Genomic DNA, 20,895 nt, shown 5'->3' on the forward strand with positions numbered 1-20,895 from the left:
TTAATGAAGTGAGGTGTGCTTAAAAAAGATAAGACGAGTTATCATCAAACCATACAATATTATTTGTAAAATATACTAGACAAAAAATCTTTTATATCCATTTTACCCACATACATATGTACGTGTCAATATGTATTATTATAGATAAAAATAAATAATATATAAAACAATCATATTACCACTTACGATTGCGGTATGAATTCCTTCAGAAATCTTATCATTTTAGAAGATAAGCGAATTGATATCAAGTGATATTTCGATCAGTATGCATGTCAGTGAGTTTTTAATATTAAGTGTACCAACATACGAAAGAAACGCAACATAAAACGTAAATTCAAAATGAAATCGACATGGGTCTTGGCTATTGGCCTGGGGCTAATGGCAAATCTATCCCTCGTTATTGGAGAATGTTTATTGGCGGACGACTGTTTGACAGACTACGACAAAAGTGACTGTGCCTCCGGATTTTACGTCGTGCAAAACTCCACAGTATCGAGCTGCTGTCCAGGATGCCAAAGGCGATCGGGTATAATAAAATAATACCAACGTTTGTCATTAAATGTTCAAAAGGATTAGGAGGAAAATCGACAAATTTATTAGGCACTTGTTTTTTATGAACATTTTTGGTATTTATATTAAATGTTAAAATCAAACACTGATTTTTTGAGATTACTAATTGTATTTTATTGTTAAAAACACATAAAAATTATATTTGTGACAATTGTTTCGTCTTGTCATGGCATCTTCAAACGAATGTCATTAAACATTCGAACATTCACGTAGTTAACAAGTCACGAATCTTTCGTTTGAAAATGCGATAACAAGGAAAAACAATGGCCACAAATATAATTTTTATGTATTTTTTCACAATAAAATACAATTTAGCAAACTCAAAAAATCAGTGTTTGATATTAACAAATAAATGTATGTATAAATTAAAATAAAATTTTACGCCAAATCTATAATACATTTTTGGTATTGGGTGCAATATTCTGCTAGGGTGTACCTTTTGACCTAAATTAAAATGTGTGAATAATGTAGTATACCAATGAATTTCTATATTTTTGGGGGGCAGTTTTAGGGATTCTTACTTAGTTACGGTCGCAGAAAATACCTACTTCTGAATTTGCGTCATTAAAAAATATTTATGAATCATAAAGAGACGAGCTAAGGCCGCGTATCCACTACATTCGCAAATAAGTAGCGTTTCGCAATCGCTATTAGCGAATATATTCTCACGCTTTGAGCGTACGGTTCCCGCATTTTCGCGGTTGTTGCAGGAACAAATATTGGAACTGCTGCCGATGCGTGTAGCGCTACATGTTCGCTAACGTAGTGGATATTCGGCTTAACTTTTCCGGGAGTATGGACGTAAATGAAAGTCGGTGCGAATTTTCCTCGAAGGAGTATCGACTTTAATGAACGTCGAAGTCCGTCGGTCAGTTGGTATGATGTAACTTGTATAGCAATGACATCTGTGGATACTTGTATGTAATTTTGCCATAAAATAAAACCTTCAGTTTTTTTTTAATTTAAAAATTATTTTTACATAATTTCTATCTTCATAAATACATACATTTAGTGATTTTTTTAAATGTAAAAATAATTCAATCCCCAGAAAACGTCGGAAATCAATTATTGTACTCCCGCATACTGTCAATATATGCGTCACGGGTCACTTGTAGAAAATGTCACGAAAAAGTGAACGCATTTAGTTTCGTTACTAATTATAAAGAAACAACACTTGTTTAATTTATATGAGTTATATTTATTTAATTAAAACGACAAGTTTCGGAAGCTATGCTTCCATCTTCAGGTTTAGATATAAACTTCCGAAACTAGTCGTTATAATTAAATAAATATAACTCAAGTGGAAAAAAAACAAGTGTATTTCCGTTTATAATTTCATCATGTCTCACAAGAAAGTGAATGCCGAAATAATAAATAAAATATTTGTTACAAATAGTTGCCTCTAAATTTCGAGTATAGTGGAAGGAGAGTTTGTCATCTGGTCTCGGTACGAAGCGTGATTTGCCAACTTCGAACATTTCCAGGGTTAAATGCTGCCTGCGTCAGCACCCCCTGCGCGCCCGGACTCAAGTGCGTAAATCGGTTTTGCGCAATAGATACAGGTACATAATCTTTAGTATATTAACACTACATTATATTATTACATGAATTTTATTATTATAATATGTATATTATACTATATTATGATGTTAATGTATTTTTATATTAATTTATTTATTCAAAATTACCCCGGACTGGAACCTGAAGCGAAGGGATGATCACCTTTCCTTCATGTGTTAACGATAAATTACAACATTTTGAGTGTGTCCAAATACTTGCTCACAAATCTATAGATTTGTGAACAAGTAGGACACACTCAATATGTTGTAAATAAATTAACTGATCAAATTATAAGCTAAAATAATAAAAATGAAAACGATATTTTCTGGCGTTTCTCATGTGTGTGATTAATATCCAGGATTCGGACTTCACATACGAATATGAGTTTCTGCTCAATAAAAAGCTTCTTTTCATCTCACCAACAGATGTCTCTAGTGAATTTCTAGTGATTCAAAAACAATGTTTCTAAATTGGTTCATATATATAGAACTAACTGAAATTCTTGAAAGTTCTATATAAATGATCCAATTTTGAAACATTGTACAAGAATCACTAGAATTTTCACTAGTGACATCTTATTGGTGAGACGAAGAATTTTCAATAGCGACCAATAGATGTCACGAGTGAAAATTCTAGTGATTCTTGTAGTTTCAAAATTAGATCACATATAAGTATATAGAACTTCCAAGAATTTCAGTAGTGTGGTTGTCAATAATGGGTAGAATGGGTGAATGTTACACGTGTGTAAAGTGATCTCTTCAACCAGCCTATGACGGTTGTCAGTCCCGTAAATGCCCAGATTTCCATATTCTTCTTCATCTTTGGTGAGATGTCAAAAAATAATAAGAACGATAAATTATATTATTATCATAAAAATACTATATACTATAGAATATTATAATATTAATTGATAATATTATTTATTTATATTATAATGGTCTTTTATTTATTTATTATCTATTTCTTTAATAATACCCTGGACTGAATCTTTTAATGAACGTCTTTGCTAATAAAAAAAAAATTATTAACAAAGTTAACTGACCTTACATAACCGTAGATGGTGAAGTAGCATGTAAAAAGGTTCAATTGTAGCATAAATATAGCTTCAATCATTGGTAGAATGGTGAATGTAACACGTGTATAAAGTGATCACATAAATCAGCTTATGTCTGGTCATAAGCACTGTAAATGCTCAGACTTCGATACTCTCCTTATCTATGTTGAGATACCAATAAAATATTGAAAAAATATTTAGTTAATTTTTTTTATTAAAAAAAAGATAAATACTTATTTGTTTTTATTATTAAAAAAAATACTTCAATTTCATACTATTTCTGTGAGCCTAAGCGGCTCATCGTAAGAAATAGGTATCAAATTGTGGTAGAGTGGGTTCGAACCGAGAAACTGTGACTCTGAGTTTCTCGGTTTCCCGCGACACTAACCACGGGACTACAACCTGGCACAATAATATATTTAATATGTTTCTAGAGTCTTGTGACCACGTACAACATCTCCCTGATGACGATAAACCGATATACATTCCGAGTTGCAACGATGATGGGACATACAAGGCGGTCCAGTGTAAAGGAGACAAAATAGTCGGAAGGTAATGAAGATTCTCACATATCTGTATAGTTGCATCTACACGATTCAAAATGACACTAAATTCAATGTCGACTACATATTTCTTTGAACTCAAAGCTGCACGAAAATATCCATACTGTAGATAGTTCCTACAGCACATTATATGCGAGATTTTGTGGAATTATTGTACTGTAATAAACGATACACATCGCCCTGTTTATATTTTTTTACAGGTGCTTTTGTTCAAATGCGAAAGGACAAAGGATATTTGGAATGGCCTGGACAAAAGAAGCCAAGAACATGACGTGCGGTAAGAAAACTCCTTTAAAGGTCATCGCAACGTAGTATTTTCATAGAAATATTTCTTTTGTCATACATCTTTTACTAAGACTTCTTTTAAAAATTGGACAATTTAAGGTAAAAATATACGGATTATTTTAAGGCTAAATTTTTCTAGCTCGTCTGAAAATAATATTCCAGGGAAAGTCATGACCATGAACCTTCTTCTTTTTCTGGCTCCTTCCCAATTAATCGTCTTTGTAAACTGCTCGTCCTCATGTTGTAGGTCCTTTTATCTACAACGTCACCTAGGTCATGCCATTGAATCATGTTATCTTTCTGTAGCATCCATGATTTTTTTAGTCTTCCTCTAGACGCCTTGCGAGGAAGATCCATGGCGATCGCCTAGTTTAAATATGTTCAGGTTCTCTGCGTCCTTACCATCTCAATTGCCATTCCTCTACCTTATAATTTATGTCCTCTACCTTACTATTGAGCTACACCCAGGCTTCAACGAATGCGTCAACTCTTTATTTTGTCTCTAAGGGACACTCCAGCTGAACATTTGAACCGATATACAGTGGAACCTCTCATAACGAGTAATTCGCATAACGAGAAAATAAAGGTGAAAAAGTTACAGAGAAAGGGCAAGTCCCCTTTTCACGACATTAATTAGTGATCCGGGATTTCCGCGCCAGTGAAAACAATTTTTTTCGCTTAACGAGTAAGATTCTGGAACGAATTATAATCGTTATGAGAGTTCCACTGTATTTAAAATACAAACTATACAGTATCAACATAAAATGTATTTGCGTAGCTTGCAGCCGCCGCCGTTCCGATCTCGAGGCGATGGGTCGCACGGATGTGATCTTGCATTGCGCACAAGACGGCAACTACGAGCCCTTGCAGTGCGACAAGGGCCTGTGCTGGTGCGCTGAACCCAAGACGGGCGATCCCGTCTCCCTCGTGGTCTCTGAGGACCTGGTAACGCAACTGCCTTGTTGTAAGTATTACGTGGAGCGTGGATTTGGGCAAAATGAAGATGAAAGTAAATTGAAGCAGTCGAAATGCGATCTCTCAGACAAATGTGCGGAAAAACGATGTACGATAGATGTTCGAATTGTGATATAAGGAAAGAATACAAGGTTGAGACCAGCATTATCTGTGCATATTTATTGTTTATTAGCATATTGTTTATTAGATAAATCGCAACATAATTTTATTTAAACCCAGGTAACATTTGACGCAACTGAATTTTTTACTTCAAACACCGATTTTGTATTGAAAAAATTAGTTTTCCTTCGTAAAAAGTTTATCGTTTTGAAAAAAAAATAATCGAAAGGCAAGGAGGTTAAAAACAATTATAAAAGTATTTATCGAGTACATATTAAAAAAATCAAATTTAAATGTATTAAAAAAAAAACATTGTGCACGGGAAACACATCTGACCCCGAGCGCGGCCAGGGGCGTTCTGAATTTGAACATTTGAGATCTCACCCTTGAGTACGTAATATTGGACATTAATTTGCTTGATAAATATCGTGATAGTAAAATGACGTCAATTTATGCAAATGTTTCCCACAGACGAGGAGGAGAAGCTGGGTTCGCAGTACCTGCGCAAGTGTGAAAGCAAATCGTACGCAATAGCCGTATTGAAGAACAAATTGGCAATCCATGGCGTCTCGCAAGTCACCTTATCCTCGCCGAACTGCGACTACGACGGCACTTACGGCTCGTACCAAATAGAAAATGGCGTGTGAGTATAAAGCAGAGATTGTTTCCAACACGTCCGCAAACATCTCAGTTCTCAGTTAAAACATTTCACCGATCATATTAATATTATTTTATTATACCAGACACTGGATTATTCACTCTTCGGATAGAGATATCAATATAACATAGTCGGATTTAAAAGGGTGATTGAACTTCCCCCATTTCTGAATTTTAATTCGATAACTTTAGTATTATAAGAGCTTCTTACTCCATATTTTTGTAATATTACAAAACAATACTGAGGATTTTTTTATTATTTTTTATAATTTCAAATCGTTAAATGTCTCAAAATATTGTTTTTGGTAAAAATCACAATCAGACGGTGGCGCGAGATCTACGTAGGTACTACGTAGAATATATCATCACGTGAATTTTTTGTCTGCTATCGACATAAGCCCCATAAGCCATATATGGATGCAATATGGATGTTCAATCATGGGCAGAGTGGTGAATGTCACAAAAGTGTATAAAGTGATCGCTTAAGCCAGCCAAATGCTAGGTCGTTAGCCCTGGGATGCTCAGACTCCCATCTTTCATACAAAGGGAAGAACGATACATATTTCATATCAAGTTGAGACACCTTTAAATTTCATCAAGCATTAAAAAAACAATATGTCTGTAATGATTATTTCAACGATGAATGCACAAGCTCTAATAATTATTTATTTAAAAAAAAAACTTATATAAATGTTGGCTTCCACCGTTAAATAGCATCAATATATTCAAAAGCAAGAACGATTTTAAATGGCTGAGAACATCATTTTAGTTCTGTAATTATGAATGTCCATAATTGGATTAATGTCTAATGATGGCAACCTACTCTAAAGAAGATCGCGTGTCATTGTTCGAGACCATTGTCTTGTTTCACTACGGTCTAAATTCACGACCTGTGAATTTCAAAAGTCAGCAACCCACTAAATGTTTGCAAAATCATATTCGCGTTGTACGCAAGGCATCAAATAATAATGCCAGTAATAATATTCACATAGGAAAAGGGTATGTTTTAATGCAAATTATCGAGAAGTAGGCATAAAGACGAGTGTGAAATTTCTCATGAGAAACAAAAACATGATATGGGTTCATCTTATTCTTCTTATTGTGCCACACCAAAGGTTGGCAATCATCGCAGCATTGTTTACTTTGTCCACAGTCGCTCTAAACAGCGACTTAGTGCTAAAGCGGTACCATTCTTTCATGTTTAGCCAGGATATACACCTTCTTTCTATACTGCAATTACTCGCCCACTTTATACAGTAGTAAAAGTATAATACGTATTACTTCGTATTTCTCTCTCCTCATAACATGGCCAAAGTACTCTAGCCTTCTTTTCTTCATAATGTCTATAACATCTCTTTCTTTTACCGGACATCTTAAAAGATATTCGTTTCGAACTCTCTCAACTCATGATATTTTGAGCATTTTTATATAGATCCACATTTCGAATGTTTCGATATTCTTTGAGGTACCTTGGGTGAGAGTCTAGCTTCCGATGCCATAGATAAGCACTAACCTACAGTAAAAATGCGAAACCCTCGTGTGTCAACAAATCGCATGGCTTTTCACTGAAAAACACCACAAGAAACCCTTTACAAGTAGAGTACGTTGTAATCGAAAATCATCAATAGTGAAAAAAGATACTGATGACAAAGCTTTCATCTACTAAATACAGTTGTTTGATTAATTTTTTATTGATGTTTTACTTAGTAAATACCACTATTTCTTGAAATCTATTGTGACACGTATTTCGATGCATTTCACATCATTTTCAAACACCGTACGTTAAGCTAAGTCCTAATTTTATAGTTGATCATTGGGACGTTGAAGGTAGAACAGGGGATGGGAGCTGTTCGTTATTTTAATCTTTTTTTATCAGTTGGAACACAGATAATAGTGGGGATGCTTTAGTCATTGTCATATTGTTAATTATAGGTTTATTAGTATTTTTATTTTTATTTACTTATATTGTTTAAAAATTTAGCAATTTATGACTTTTCGTAAAAAATATTTTTAGGATTTCTACGTTATTGTTGTTGGAATGCATCGAAACACGTGTCACGATAGATTTTAAGAAATAGTGGTATTTACTAAGTAAAACAAATGGATAGATTATACAATAAACTGACTGTCGAATAAATCAATGAAATTAGTTTGAATCACATGATGTAAATCTTTTTCTTTATTGCAGTGCATACTGCTCTTGGCGGGATGGATCTCGCATAGGACCGTGGCAATCTGAGGCAGGAGCTTCACTGAGTACTGTGAATTGTAGTAAGTATTCGACTGTTTCAGAGATAATATTATACTATGCCAAAAAGAGTATTGAACATCACAGAACCCATACAAATATTTTTTGATGAATGAAATAAGCTGGAAACGGACAATTTAAGCGATTTATTCTAATCAGAGACAAGAGTTTAATTATTTAATTCCAAAATTTCGACTCTCGTATATTTTCATGAATTATCCAAATAAAAATTTCTGCAATTTTAATTTTAAAATACCATACATAGTGAAATGTTAATAGCATTTAGTTATTATCGATAACAGTAAAACGAAAGTAGAGTGCACACATAATAATAATAATGAAATAAAACTTTGTTCTAATTGAACAAATATTATGTACCGATTGAATATTCCTAAAGAAGACGTTAAAATCCATTCTATGTGGTTAAATAATTAAATAGTCACAACATGTTGAGTGTGTCTAAATACTTGTTCACAAATCTGGGTTTTCTCCACTTGGGACTTATTTTTATATATTTTTTGATATCTCAACAAAGATAAAGGGAAATTTGGAAGTCTGTTTTTTAACAAGGCTTATGATCTGTAATAGGCTAGTTAACCAGCCTATGACAGGTCATAAGCCCTGTAAATAGCTAGACTTCCATTTACTTCTTTATCTATGTTGAGATGTCAAAAAATCATTAAATAGTCGTTCAGTATTTTTTCTACTGTAATGAAGTAATAATAATAATAATAAAACCCTTACCCGCACCCCAGTGGTGCATAGGGCACTGCGTCATATAAACGAAGTGTTATCTTGATCGTTTACACATGAAGGAAAGGTGATCAGCCCTCCGCTTCAGGTACCAGTCCAGGGTAATATTGAATAAATATGACAGTGAAAAAATCACTAATATTTATTTTACCCCCCTTGGGAATCGAACCCGGGACCTCCAGAACGGTAGCCGAGCGTGCTGACCATTACACTACGGAGGCGGACTGTAATTAGTCGGAAAAAATGTAAAAATGGCAACAATTTTTATGACGGTGTGTGTATGAAAGTGGATATTTGTGAGAGTACTTTAAATAGCCAATCAGGGAGGACTATGTTTCAGGGCTTAGGGGTAAATTTTCCATCAGTCGCCTTGCGATCGATCGAGAAAATTAACGACGCTTGATTGACTTCTGGACGAGCTAGTTAATCAAGTTTCTATAAATGAACGACATTATCGATGTTTTTTTTGGAAGTAATAATGAACTATCAAACGAGTCAAGTATTGAGCCTCTAGAATAGAGATTACCGGTTATTGTTATACAGGGTAGCGCAAAATTAATCACCCAATCAGAAAATGTAATAATTTTTGCAAATGGCGCCATATCATATTTGACATTTCGCTCACTCCTTTCAAGAACGTCATAAATCAAAAAACTTGATATTTCAGGAGAACGTTTTGAAAGTTTAAAAATATAATACAATGTATTAAAAATAAATATCAAGCCACTAATTTAACTTTTAACTGTGCAACAGATCTTTTTAGATAAAACCTGAAGGTTTTTTCTCCATTTGAAAAATATTTAGTACATTTAAAAAAATAATTAAACAATACCTTTTCTTCAAAATGCAAAAACAATACTTTCTGCCCTGTAGCGGGTAAACATTAAGTTAAAAATATGCCTCTTTTGCTGGGATATAGTACTTTTTCTGGACATACCGAAAACATGCACAACTAAAAATTTACGATTTTTGATTTATGACGTTCTTGAAAGGAGTGAGCGATTTGTAAATTAAACAGCTAGCTGCAGTGTACAAACCGATTTATAAAACGGGCACAAAAGTGTATCAACACTGGCGGCAGCCACTTGACGGATATCATCTTTTCCACTTAACAGAAAAAAATTGTAAAGGTCCAAATAAAGATTCTCATCACTTATCATTTTTTTTATTTAGTAAAAAAGTAATTAAAAAAAAAAACAAATTGGATGATTAATTTTGCGCCACCTTGAATCGTTTTGTAAACTGCAGATGTCTAATTCACAAATGTTAAATATGATTGACGTACGACGCCATTTGCTAAAATTATAACATCTTCCGATATGGTGATTAATTTTGCGCCACCCTGTACATATTATATTTATTTATTTACATTCCAACATCCAAAAAAAATTTTCGCACGAAACACATTTAAGATAAAATTATATAGAAGAAATGTGGTCTCATCTTCTAAAGTACTAGCCACATACGTTATTATACAATACAAATATTATTGAACGATACAACGCATTGAAAAATAAACACAAGATAATTGAACGATCTCAATTTACACAGTAAATTGACAAGTCATTAAAATAACATTTCTGCCTATTTAATTTGATATGTCACTAATATCCGTGTTTAGAAATCCACATAATATTTCTAACGAAAAATCCATAAAAAAGAATTAAGGCCGATTCACACTAATATTGAAAATAATTTTAAACGCACCCCGTTTCATCATGCTCAACGAAATTTTCAACGACGATAAGTAAAAACTTATTGTGGTTGAAAATAAGAATAATTCTAGAATTCTTGTACTCAAATTGTGCACCAAAATGTTGTATGATAGAAGTTCGAATGGTGATATAAGGAAAAAATGCAAGGCTGAGATGAGCGTTATCGATAAAATTAATAAAGTTGTGTTGAGATTATTTGGACATGTGGAACGTTCATACGTTCCGCATGCCCCAACCATCGCAACACACCCTTCTTAATTTGGAAAGAACGGTAAAACAAATTTATGAGACGAATGTAGTTGGTAATAGAAGCAGAGAAAAACCGAAGAAAACTTGGCATGATAAAGTATTTCAAATACGCGAAAGCGTTCAGGTCAGGGGTCGGAATAATCGGCGTTTATGTATTAGAAGATATACACATAAATGTGGAAGAGGGGAAGATTGTGTGCAAAGACAGATTGGTGTGGCGTTCTATTATCTCTGCCTACCCCGTTGTCCGCCTCCGCAGTGTAATGGTCAGCACGCTCGGCTACCGTTTTTAGTAAGTATTTTTTTCTGACAATTCGTCGGCAGTTCTCGTCAGAACTTCGGGACGCGGATCTGACTTGGGAGGATGCAAGGGAGCTGGCAGCCGACAGAAAAGCCTGGAGACCGTTTGTGGACTCCATGTGCTCCACCTAGGGAGCGGATATGGCTTAATATACAATAATATAAGTGTTTTTTTCGCTCGAATATTTATTCAATATTACCCTGGACTGTTACCTGAAGCGGAGGGCTGATCGCCTTTCCTTCATGTGTTAACGATCAAGATAACACTGCGTTTATATGATGCAGTGCCCTATGCACCATTGGGGTGCGGATAAGGGTTTGAAGAAGAACTAAATATGCGAATTGTGTAAGATAATTGGCCTATGCACCATTGGGGTGCGGATAAGGGTTTGAAGAAGAACTAAATAAGTATGTGTATTGTGTAAGATAATTGGCCTATGGACCATTGGAGTGCGGATAAGGGTATGAAACGGAAAACCTATGCAGGGGGAAGCGGCGTGACGGTTAGTTTAGAGTCATTTTTCTTCTTCTTCTTTCTGTGCCACTTCTAACGAAGATCGGCGATCATCATGGCTATCTTCACTTTTGATGCTGCAGCTCGGGACAGAGATTTGGTGCTTCTGCCAAACCATTGTCGTAGGTTTTTCAGCCATGATGTCCTTCGGCGTCCTTGAGTGCTTCGCCCCTCAATCTTTCCTTGTATGATTAGGTGGAGAAGACGATATTTTTCATTTGTCATGACGTGTCCGAAATACATCAGCTTTCTCTGCTTGATGGTTGGTAGGAGTTCCTTATTGGTATTTATACGTCGGAGGACCTCTAGGTTGGTGACCCGATCACGCCATGAAACTCGCAGGATCTTGCGATAGAGACCCATTTCAAACGCCTCTATTCGGTTTCGTTATTTTTAATGAAGAATAATGGTATATTATTTTTTGACATCTCATCAAAGATGAAGAATATGGAAGTCTGGGCATTTACGGGGCTTACGACCGTCATAGGCTGGTTTAAGTGATCACTTTACACACGTGTAACATTCACCAATTCTACCCATTATTGACAACCACACTACTCAAATTCTTGGAAGTTCTATATATATGAACCAATTTAGAAACCTTGTTCATGAATCACTAGAACTTCACTAGAGACATCTATTGGTGAGATGTAAAGAAGCTTTTTATTAAGCAGAAACTCTCACATACTAACATAAGAGTTTCTCACATACTAACATAAGAGTTTCTCACATACTAACATAAGAGTTTCTGCTTGATAAAAAGCTTCTTTACATCTCACCAATAGATGTCTCTAGTGAAGTTCTAGTGATTCATGAACAAGGTTTCTAAATTGGTTCATATATATAGAACTTCCAAGAATTTGAGTAGTGTGGTTGTCAATAATGGGTAGAATTGGTGAATGTTACACGTGTGTAAAGTGATCACTTAAACCAGCCTATGACGGTCGTAAGCCCCGTAAATGCCCAGACTTCCATATTCTTCATCTTTGATGAGATGTCAAAAAATAATATGAAAATAACTCCTGTAATTGGAGATAATCCAGATTTTGTGAACAAGTATTTGGACACACTCAAAATGTAAGAATAATGGTGATGTTCGCAGATTGCGCCCGAGACACCAAGTACTTCGAGGAGGTGGGCATGGTCATGTCCCAGACGTGCAAGGGCAACGGGAACTACCTGGCCTCGCAGCAGATAGACGGCCGGCTGTACTGCGTGGACAGCGACGGGTTCGCGACCACGGACGTCAAGCCGCTGGGAGAGGAGCTGGACTGCGGCGCCTGGTAGCGAGACGACTATTCAATATCTTATTATAATATATACTTACTCTTGATCAATTCAATAAACAAACAAAAATACATTAATTTATATATTAAATGTTAAATCAAACACTGATTTATTGAGTCTACTAAGTTGTATTTGTGGAGGTCCTCACCGAATCGTTATATTTCCATTATAAATGATTTTAAGTAATCGTGAATTATAGCTCGTAAAATTGTTACGTTTTGGTGCGATTTAATGATTTCATATTCTCATTAATTGATTCGGCAGTCACTTTGTGGTAAAATCTATCCATTTTTAATTAATGTTTTAATTAGTAAATACCACTATTTCTTAAAATCTACTGTGACACGTGTTTCGATGCATTCCGGTGTTTGAAAATGATGCGGAATGCATCGAAACACGTGTCAAAGTAGATTTTAAGAAATAGTGGTATTTACTAAGTTAAACATTAATTAAAAATAGATTCCATATTGGTTTGACACAGGATTGGTCACGTTTTGTCGCAACTTTAATTAAGATTTCGATAAATTACAGTAAAAAGAGCAGATTTGCATTTAAAGGATTTTTCGTGCAATATTGGAAATGTAACTTTTTGATTAGGACCTACACATTTTATTGTTAAAAAAACACTTTTTTTGCGACAATTGGTTCGCCTTGTTATGGTATTGTCAAACGACAGTCGTTTGAAAATGCCATAATTATGCGAAACTATCGTCACAAAAGATTTCATGTTTTTTTTAAATTAAATTTAGTAGACCAAAAAAACGGGTTTGATTTTAACTTTTAATATATAAATTAAAATGGAGTTCTACACCTAATCTATAAATAAAAATACATTACACTGAAATAAGACTTCTTTTATATTTTATTCAACGCCATAATTGACCTTCTATCGCTTCTTATTCTTTAGCCTTCTGTCCTACACTGTTGGATCCGTACTCCGCACTGTCAAAAGGTTAGGCGGTTTCCTCTGTAGTTTGTGCCTTCACACATACCTTCCGCATCGTAAGAAGCAGGTCTGGATGTCTTATATTATGGCCTATCTATTTGGCCCACTGTGTTACTTTATTCAGTGAGCATTTAGACTACCCAGCCCTGCTTAAAACCTCGTTGTTCCCTACATTTTCCGACCAATGAATCCCCAACATGCGCCTGTACCACCACATTTTAAACCTTTTTAAAAGTTGTTATTTAACTATGTGCCGGGTTGTGGTCCCGTGGCTAGCAGATTCTTGAGTCAGAGTTTCTCGGTTCGAACCCACTGTGACACAATTTGACACCGATTTTTAATAATGAGCCGCTTAGGCTTACAGAAATAGAATAAAATTGAAATATTTGTGTAAATAATAAAAACGCAAATACTTCTCTTTAAAAAAAATGTTTTTGGATCCGATCGCCCATATCCAAAGTTGACGATATGTAATACCAGTATACTTTTTTATTAATGTGTGCTTGTTTTCTGTAAAAATCGTATTGAATTGAATAATACGAGTATTTACGACGTTTTGTAGTTCCGACAATGGTCACTGTTTGGATTTTCTAACCTAACTTTTTTGACACAATTATTATATTTACTACTGTCTTGTTAACACCTACGCGGCTGTCCAAACTCAAAACACAGTAAGGGACATTTTTTTGTAGTACGTTTTTTTTGCATTTTTGGACTAAGTAGATTCTTTTTTTTTTTTTTTTGGAGATAATCCAGATTTTGTGAACAAGTATTTGGACACACTCAAAATGTTGTAAGTAGATTCTACTTAATGCAAAAATGCAAAAAAAAAAACATACTACAAAAAAATGTCCCTTACTGTGTTTTAAGTTTGAACAGCCGTACGCCATTACAATCTAAAGGTAAAATTATTTAATATAAAACTACTCCCACATGGGACTATACGGCACAAGCATGATCTTCTTAATTTGCATATAAATTATTATTAATAACGATACATAAGTATTCATCATAAATATTAACCATTAAAACGATTATCGAAGGGACAACCCATAAACCCTCTATTTTAGAGGATTGTCTGCAGGGAGGATGGCTCTACCAAGCAAAAAACAACATACGTTCTTAGATTCATAAACTTGACATTTACAAATACAGTAAAATACAGTAAAACCCCCTATAACGTTGAGATAAGTACCGCATTATCAGAGGAAATTTTATAAGTGGTTAATTTTTTAGATTGTATTTTTACATTTTAACAGGTTTTCAGGCGTTTCCCAGTATGTAAAATAATCCGGATACGGATCTCGGATACAAATTAAAGGGTCCCCGCTAAAAAAGCTTTCTAAATACAATCATGCATGGCTGTTGTGAACTCGATCATGGAACGTCATGAGACTGATCATATACGCATGAGTTCCAAAATTTGAGTAGTGTGGTTGTCAATCGTGGGAAGAATGAATGGTGAATGTCACACGTGTGTAAAGTGATCACTTAACCAGCCTATGACAAGTTTTAAGCCCTGTAAATACGCAGACTTCCATATTCTTCTTCATCTATGTTGAGATGAGGAAAAAATATATTTATTGATATATTTATTGCGAAAAAAATTGAACGACCAAAAACTGTAAATAAATTATCAAATTACGTGCATAGATACAATCATTACTATTTCAATCGTAAATAATCGACAAAATGGGGCTTAACCAAAAAACGATTTCATCGCAATTTAACGATCGGTCACGCAGAAGGCATTGAGCACAACTCATATGAAAATAAAAAATACGTTTACAGTATTAAGATAAATAATATTCTGGCTGAGAAGATATACTTGTATACCTTTATGATTCATTTGTCGTGTTTTATACAAATGTCAAATCGTAATAATTTTATTTTAATGACTTGACGATGGAATAATTTTCCGAAACCGGTAGGCACAAATAATCAATTCAATCAAACCCTTATCCGCACCCCAATGGTACAAAGGGCACTGCATTATATAAGCACAGTGTTATCTTGATCACGAAGGAAAGGTGATCAGCCCTCCGCTTCAGGTACCAGTCCAGGGTAATTTTGAATAAATATTAGAGTAAAAAAAAAACACTTATATTTATTTGACCCCCCCTGGGAATCGAACCCGGGACCTCCAGAACGGTAGCCGAGCCTGCTGATCATTACACTACGGAAGCGGACATATAAAGGTCACAAATAAGTGTATATAAAAGTGGTATTACACAATGTAAACAATGGATGATGGGGAGAGTGTTTTATTACCATACCATAAAGTTATCAATGCTTTTAATATACAAAATATACTTGTCTACCTCCTTGGTGTAGCGGATAGCGCGTTTGACTGCCATACGCGTCCAGAGAATATATGGGAATTTACATTTTAAAAAGTCCCTTTCTAAAAAAAGAACGATAGATGTTTCAAGTTCAGACACTAACAATAAAAAATAAATAATATTATGTACATAAGTTTAAAGTACATAAAAGTTGCGATGGCAATGAAGATAGCCTGGAACGACTGGTTGTGATCGGTAGCCTGCAGGGGAAGAGAGGGAGAGGAAGATCCCTACACGATGGACCGATCAAGTTAAGGCAGCAGCGCAGGCACCTCGGTGGTTGGAGCGCTACGTGCAGCGCAGTCAAGGAATAACTGGAGAAGAGTCATTACTTCTACAAGGGTCACAACCCTCAGTAATGAAGAATAAAACGGTGAAGAGAATTTAACGTAATATCCTATCAAAGTACCATTGGGGTAAAATATCGGTCAGAAAAAATCCATAGGTACGTGGGTGAACGTAAGAAATTCACCGAATTTTGTCGTTTGAAATCTAAATAAGAACGTGATATTCTTGGGTATCCGCCATACATATAAGTATGGCACAATTTGAGTATGTTACCGAAGCTAATCAGTAAAAGCGCGCTTTCACCGACGCCGACACTGCTCAGATAAATAATGGCGATCGAGAATGATATCCGGGCCAGGAAAACTATAATAATTAATTGTAGCTATTGTGCTTCATCAACGTCTAGTAAATCACTAACCGGTGGCTGCCTCGTATTAATACTGGCGGGATTAATAATGGTTATCGGAACCCTGAAATGTCGTCATTCTATTAGGAATTGTGATACTACGTATAATACTATCACCAGACCGTTTCACCGCAGGGGTAGGCAGAGAGGATGGAACGCCACACTCTTTTGTCCTGACATCTAGCTTACTTCACGTACATACATCTAGTCATAGATACCCGTCGATTACGTAGACTCTGGACACCACCAGATTCTAGGTTCTGATTGATCTGGTCTTGCCAAGTATTTTTTACCAATATCGGTACCAGCACTCTGTTGTAATGTAATGTAATTGTAACGCCAGTTTGGCTTCCTCTGGATCACTATGTTCAAAGCATTATTTAATCTATTATCTACATTCACCCTTCTCTCAATATCTTTATCCACTTTTACTTCTTCTGAGAACGTAATAGTAACAATATTATTAACATACATTTCGCTCACTCCTTTCAACAACGACATATTTAAAAAAAAAAGATTTTTCTTGAAGTTTTTACTGTGCAACAGATCTTTTTAGGTAAAACCTGAATATTTTTTCTCCATTTGAAAAATATTTAGTATATTTAAAAAAATAATTAAACAATACGTTTTCTTCAAAATGCAAAAACAACACTTTTTGCCCTGTTGCGGGTAAATATTAAGTTAAAAATATGCCCCTTTTGCTGGGATATAGTACATTTTATGGGCATTCCGAAAACATGCACAACTGAAAATTGACGATTTTTGATATATGACGTTGTTGAAAGGAGTGAGCGATATGACAAAAATTAAGTAATTGTGTGATTGGTTTCAATAAATTACTTTTCAGTGATTGGCCAGGAATTTTACGTTTTTATGAAAATTACAAAAAATTTTTTTTAGTGAATTTCAGTATTGGGCATCGAATAAGTGAAGCGAAAACTACATGTAAACATGTGACCCTAGAATACTCAACTATCGTAAAAATCACTTTTTTAACGTCGACGGCAAATTGACGATTCCTAAACGCAACAATGTTCGCGTCATTCCTGCAGCCCTGGCCTTACAGTGCCTTCCTAATGTACCTTTTTATTTTTCATTATTACATCTCTTAAACAAAAAGAATGTTACTATTCTAAAATAATAAAAGTCATTGATTGTCTTATTTATTCCCGTTTTATTTCTATGTCGTATTTTTTACGAATGTTTAGTAACAGCGTCGCTCGTAGGATAGTTTAGTAATCTAGGGTTAAAAAAATACCCACGGGTGCCGTTAAAATTTCTGTGCCGTTTCAATTTTCCATATAGGCCCGTAAATGCCGGCACTTATGCCTAAAATATGGAGACATTTCTCATCATTCCTCCTACCACGGAAAGGTCCAATTACGGAAGTGCGTGAAAATGTGGCTATTTTCCATAAACATTTTACATTCCACAAATATTACTAGTCACGACATTTTTATTTATATCGCACGCCCAAGACGAAACTGACTTGATATTTTTGCCAGTGGAAAATGTCAATGTATAGAGATCGTATTATTGTTTAAATCACGTACTAGTTTACATGATGCGTTATTGATAAACTAATAATTACATCTACATATAAAAATTCTTAAAAATAATATTACCAACAATTGTATTCAAATCTCTAAAATATGCCCATGTCAATAAATTCTTCCTTTCCCAGAAAACAAATATAAGGGTACATACCTACATCCCCCATTAGCTACTGTTGTCTCCCATAAATTATCGCTGCACGCGTTAAAACTGTCACTTAGAATTGTGTAGCTACATAAGGACCGTAGTCCATTTGATCTTCACATTCGTTTGATAATGCCCTAACAAGGCGAAACAATTGTCACAATATAATTTTTTATGTGTTTTTTGGTACTAAAATACAACTTAGTAGACTCAAAAAATCTGTGTTTGATTTAAAATTAATACATAAATTAAAATGGAGTTCTACAAATTAAACGCCAAGTCAATAAATAAATTTACAGGCCTTTTACGACCGTCATGGGCTTGGTTAAGTGATCACTTTACACATGTGTAACATTCACCAATTTACCCATGATTGACAACCACGACTCAAATATTTGAGGTTTCTAAATATAGAATAAAATTATAACTATGTATAAAGATTTTTTCACATAAATTTTATTTCACCAGCGACAGGGTTTCGACGTAAGCGACATCATCAGACATCGTAACATCACCAGTCTAATGATGTCGGTTACGACGAAACCCGGTCGCTGGTGAAATAAAATTTATGTGAAAAAAAATATATGGTTGTTATTTTATTCTATAAAATGCAGTTCCACCAAGAAATATCAGTACAAAACTCGCTTCTAGATATATTTATGAATTTCGTGATACAATAAGTTTGAGTTCACAGCAACCATCTATGTTGGAATGAGGAAAGCTCTTATTAAGCAGGGGCTATTTTTTTTGTATGCGAGGTCCGAATCCTGGATTATATTCACATACTTGAGACCCGCCTGAAAACATGATTTCCAAGTTTTTATTTACCTTATAATTTGACCAGTTATTTTATTTATAACATTTTGAGTGTGTCCAAATACTTGTTCACAAATCTGGATTATCTCCGCTTAGAGTTATTTTGTACATTTTTGACATCTCGACATAGATGAAAACTGTAATATATAATATGTTTATAGAGTTTCATCAGTGTAATAAATGTAAAGAGAGAAAAAAATCTCTCTTTTCTTTTTAGTGGGGTCGCACTCTGCGATATGCATACATATCGTCAATCTCCTGTCAACCTATCGTATCTGCGGAGGCACAAATTTCACAGATCGCTCACTCCTTTCAAGAACGTCATAAATAAAAAAACTTGATTTTTCAGGAGAACGTTTTAAAAGTTTAAAAATATATTACAATGTATTCAAAATAAATATCAAGCCACTTATTGACCTTTTTATTGTGCAACAGATCTTTTTAGGTAAAACCTGAAGGTTTTTTCTCCATTTGAAAAATATTTAACATATTTAAAAAAAGTAATTAAACAATACCCTTTATTCAAATGCAAAAACAACACTTTCTGCCCTATAGCGGGTAAATATTAAGTTAAAAATATGGCTCTTTTGCTGGGATATAGTACATTTTCTGGGCATTCCGAAGACATGCACAACTGAAAATTGACGATTTTTGATTTATGACGTTCTTGAAAGGAGTGAGCGAGATAATTTTCGTTTTATGTTTGGTGTTACTACCATTCATTTCACGTGTAAAGTTATTTTATTCATTCATCTATAAAATTTCAAAAATATGATTCAGTGAGAAAAAAATTCATTAGCTTGGAAGTTAAAACTGCTTATAAAATAGTTAACTACGAATCGAAGTACGTTAACTGCACTACGGAAACCGACTCTAGACATTATAATACCTGTATATGTATGTCCACTTCCGTAGTGTAATGGTCAGCAAGCTCGGCTACCGTTCTGGAGGTCCCGGGTTCGATTCCCAAGGGGGGTAAAATAAATATAAGTGATTTATTCACTGTGATATTTATTCAATACTACCATGGACTGGTACCTGAAGCGGAGGCCTGATCACCTTTCCTTCATGTGTAAACGATCAAGATAACACTGCGTTTATATGACACAGTGCCCTATGCATCATTGGGGTGCGGATAAGGGTTTAAAAAAAATATGTACAGATATTTAGCATAATTATTTTGTAAATATTGAGATTATTTTTAAGTTTCGTAATATTTTAAAGTTTCTTATTATTTTAAAGTATATTTATAATGCATAATGTTTCCAGAGCTACGGAGTTCGCTGTTGCGCCCAACTTCATCAATTCCGGGCACAATGCAGTGTGTTCAGTAAAACTTTTAACTAGACTCTGGAAACTCGGCCCATTTCTCTTCCTTGTTAGCTTGTTATATTAAAACCAGAGAACCACATAACACTCGGGGGCTCATGGGCGCATAAGGGACGCATACACCGCAAACATGTGTAATATGAAATGTGTAGTAGTACGTTGTAATATTTTGCTGAAATACGACTATCGATCGTAAAAATATAACACTTAAACCAGAGTTGGAATTCATGATTATTAAAAA

The 20,895-nt window shown here is 34.6% G+C and overlaps 2 protein-coding genes across 5 annotated transcripts in view; one reads left to right on the top strand and one right to left on the bottom strand.

Moving 5' to 3' along the window:
* The window catches only part of Spn (protein phosphatase 1 regulatory subunit spinophilin), a 141,198-nt gene that overhangs the window by 57,474 nt on the left and 62,829 nt on the right, over nt 1-20,895 (bottom strand). The window lies entirely within an intron of this gene.
* Nucleotides 284-13,190, top strand: LOC148312694 (uncharacterized). Its single transcript, XM_088275507.1, has 8 exons — nt 284-526; nt 2,055-2,132; nt 3,619-3,736; nt 3,948-4,024; nt 4,811-4,996; nt 5,578-5,749; nt 7,952-8,034; nt 12,645-13,190. Exons 1-8 carry the CDS (start codon nt 340-342, stop codon nt 12,827-12,829), a joined length of 1,086 nt encoding a protein of 361 aa, XP_088131633.1. The 5' UTR covers nt 284-339; the 3' UTR covers nt 12,830-13,190.

Source organism: Brachycentrus maculatus, unplaced genomic scaffold (assembly GCF_059751285.1).
Source record: "Brachycentrus maculatus isolate JH-2025_06_01 unplaced genomic scaffold, ASM5975128v1 h1tg000036l, whole genome shotgun sequence".
Taxonomy (NCBI): Eukaryota; Metazoa; Arthropoda; class Insecta; order Trichoptera; family Brachycentridae; genus Brachycentrus; species Brachycentrus maculatus.

Bases quoted from the DNA above. Each gene is read 5' to 3' on its own strand.
- LOC148312694 (XM_088275507.1), top strand. From the start codon at position 340: ATGAAATCGACATGGGTCTTGGCTATTGGCCTGGGGCTAATGGCAAAT. The intron at 3,737-3,947 runs GTAATGAAGATT...ATTTTTTTACAG, and splicing joins GGAGACAAAATAGTCGGAAG to GTGCTTTTGTTCAAATGCGA. The intron at 8,035-12,644 runs GTAAGTATTCGA...TGATGTTCGCAG, and splicing joins ACTGAGTACTGTGAATTGTA to ATTGCGCCCGAGACACCAAG.